Source organism: Quercus lobata, chromosome 6 (assembly GCF_001633185.2).
Source record: "Quercus lobata isolate SW786 chromosome 6, ValleyOak3.0 Primary Assembly, whole genome shotgun sequence".
NCBI lineage: Eukaryota > Viridiplantae > Streptophyta > Magnoliopsida > Fagales > Fagaceae > Quercus > Quercus lobata.
Genome location: NC_044909.1, coordinates 44963834 through 44967124, shown reverse-complemented (window position 1 = coordinate 44967124; position 3291 = coordinate 44963834). Strand labels below are relative to the sequence as shown.

Genomic DNA, 3291 nt, shown 5'->3' with positions numbered 1-3291 from the left:
GAAGAAAAATCAAATATTTTCTATCCTTTCACTCTTCCATCTTCTTACAAATTTTTCATTCTCTCACTCTTTCACTCCTTTAACCAAACGGATGCAAGACAACCTTTCGGTTGTTGGGTATAAATATACAACTTCAAGGTTTATCATATTTTTCACACCATTGCTACATGCCTATATTATATCGTTTACAAAAGTGCGAGGCTGCACTATTGCCAATTACCTAATCAAAAGCTCAACCAATCAAATACGTACGTTATCCCTTTAAAAAAAAAAGAAAAAAAAATACGTACGTTATCTTTGTCCCTTCTTCACTGTACTGAGTCCGTAAACCGTAATGCATGAAACACTATCCTCCTTTTTCCACACTCTCTTACAGAATTGCTCTGAAACTTTGAGAAATTGGAGTTTACGACTTAAACAGTGTATGTCACTGTTAACTCATTTAATGCGGTCTTAGGAAACATCACTGAGTTTGCCCACATATCAATCCAATTTTTGCAATTCATTGGCCCTCAGCTTATATCTACAAAAAGTACTATTTGTTCTTCAATCAAGACCTAAAGAAATCAAGGTTTCCATAATCAAGACCTAAAGAAAAAAGAAATCAAATTCATTTTTTATTCTTCAATTGTCTCTACTCTAGGTCTAGGTTTCTCTCTCTCCCACTGCAATTTACAAAGAAACCAAAAACACCTTCCTATCTCAAGTTTAAGAAAAAATGAGTTGTGTGAATCTTAGTACATGGGTCCAAACCTGTTCATTGTTCAACCAAGCAGGTAGATCCAGATCCCCAAGTTTCCAAATCCTTCATCCTCTGGAAAACATACCTGTTTCCATCATATCCCAAAAACGACGAAGACCCATCTCATCTTTTTCAGTTTCTGCGGTGCTCACCAAGCAAGACACTCTCAGAGAAGAGGAAGAGTCTGAATCAGAACCCACTTTCAGTTTCAAAGGCTACGTTGCCCAGAAAGCCAATTCCGTCAACCAAGCCCTCGAAGCCTGTGTTTCGCTTAAGGACCCAAAGAAGATTCACGAGGCTATGCGCTATTCTCTCCTCGCCGGTGGCAAGCGAGTCCGACCCATGCTTTGCATCGCGGCGTGTGAGCTCGTCGGAGGCACCGAGTCCATAGCCATGCCCGCCGCTTGCGCCGTCGAGATGATCCACACCATGTCTCTCATCCACGACGATCTTCCTTGCATGGACAACGATGATCTCCGCCGTGGAAAGCCCACAAACCACAAAGTGTTCGGCGAGGACGTCGCGGTTCTCGCCGGCGATGCGCTTTTAGCCTTCGCTTTCGAGCACATAGCGGTTTCTACGGTGGGTGTGCCGCCGGCGAGGGTTATCAGAGCCGTCGGAGAGCTCGCGAGGTCGATTGGGACAGAAGGACTTGTTGCAGGCCAAGTGGTTGATATTTGTTCTGAGGGACTTACCGATGTGGGTTTGGAACACCTTGAGTTTATCCATTTACACAAAACGGCAGCGTTGCTTGAAGCTGCTGTGGTGCTAGGAGCAATTCTGGGAGGTGGGTCTCATGAAGAGGTTGAAAAGTTGAGGAATTTCGCGAGGTATATTGGGTTGTTGTTTCAAGTGGTGGATGATATTCTTGATGTGACAAAATCGTCTCAGGAATTGGGGAAAACAGCTGGGAAAGACTTGGTCGCTGATAAGGCTACTTATCCAAAGCTAATGGGCATTGAAAAGTCCAAGGAGTTTGCGGATAAATTGAACAAGGATGCACAAGATCAGCTATCTGGGTTTGATCCAAAGAAGGCTGCCCCGTTGATTGCTTTGGCTAATTACATTGCTAATCGGCAAAACTAGTCTCATTATATGTATAACAATTGTTGCTTAGGTGAAATGGATATTTATGTTTGAGAAAAGGTTAGAAGACTTTGCTGTAGCAGAAGAGCTTGTATCAAATCTTTGGAATATTCTTCTACATGGATGAATCAATTATATCAATTTTTTTTTTTTCTTTTGAGATTCATCTGTGTATGCTGGAATAGTCTTATGTTTCAGATGCCAGTAATATGCTGCATCATCCTGTGTAATAATGCCCAGAAGAAATGAATAGATCTTCTCATGAAATCCGAATTTGAGGGATTCATCGTTCTCTCAATGCTTTTGGCCCTTCAGATTCTTTTATAAAGATAATGAGGATCTATTCCCCTTTAACCAATTAAACATTTGAGCCTTTTGAAGTTTGATTGAACCCTGCAAATTCTCACACGACATAATTCCTCATTTTGTGATAAGTTGGATTATTTTACGCGTTGATGGGAAAATTACTCACAAGATACTTCTTTTTGAACTTAATATCTGCTAGAGTCTGGTAATTAATCTGCTGCATTCAAACATATTATCTCTTATGTTGTTGAAAGTTGATTCTATGTGTTGCCTTGCAATGATTTCTTTGATCCTTTTACTTTTACCCTTCAATTTCTTTTGGCTACAGTCACTGTGGCAGTGGGATAATGTTTACAAAGGCCTCACAATTTTCTTTGTTTTGCCAAGGATCCAATTTTATCCCACTTAACAATTGTTTTGAACTTGACTGGCACCAAAAAGGGATTTCCATATAATTGCATCCAGATTGATAGACATGGGTTTAAACATTTTAAAGTAAACAAACTACCCAGCCCTTAAGCAAACCAGATTATCCAAGCAGATCAACCATGCAACTATGCTGTTCAATCTAAGCTAGAAATCTGCTAATTCTATGTCATCAAACTATATGGAAAACCTTCCTCGATGATAATATGCGGGGAGCAAACAGATAGGACCACGGGAAGTGTAATTTCGTCTGGTTCTTTTCCCTCAGCAAACATTCAGACCATAACATGTGTTGTACATGTTAACATGTGCATTGTACTAGCCCAGAAAAAAGTATATTCATGAATGACCTACGCATAACTATTGTCCAATTGATCAAAGTCTCTTTCGAGTCTGCGGACGTACTATATTGGCTCCATTAATGCTAGATTTGATAATGTGGGCTTGGGTACTAACATAGTAAATGTTTGTTTTCAGGTCTGGTCAATAACTCCAGCGAAGATAGGGACTGGTAGCTTTTCGGTCCATGTGTTCATATGGGAAAACGTATAGAAGCAGTAGACATGTTTGTTCAAAGCTGCTTAATGGAAAGGGGTTAAAGAATCTTTGATACCGAGAGTACCAAAAATTGTGCGCGCAAAACAAAATTACAAAAAATTCGCCGTTGCCGGGGATCGAACCCGGGTCACCCGCGTGACAGGCGGGAATACTTACCACTATACTACAACGAC

At 40.6% G+C, this 3291-nt stretch overlaps 1 protein-coding gene and 1 non-coding gene across 2 annotated transcripts; one reads left to right on the top strand and one right to left on the bottom strand.

Annotated features, from left to right (window-relative positions):
- Positions 1–222: 222 nt before the first annotated feature.
- On the top strand, positions 223–2126 carry LOC115995463 (geranylgeranyl pyrophosphate synthase, chloroplastic-like). Its single transcript, XM_031120038.1, has one exon. It carries the CDS (start codon positions 719–721, stop codon positions 1826–1828), a length of 1110 nt encoding a protein of 369 aa, XP_030975898.1. The 5' UTR covers positions 223–718; the 3' UTR covers positions 1829–2126.
- A 1093-nt stretch (positions 2127–3219) lies between these two features.
- TRNAD-GUC lies at positions 3220–3291 on the bottom strand. Its single transcript has one exon. It is a non-coding gene; the product is annotated as a tRNA-Asp (tRNA).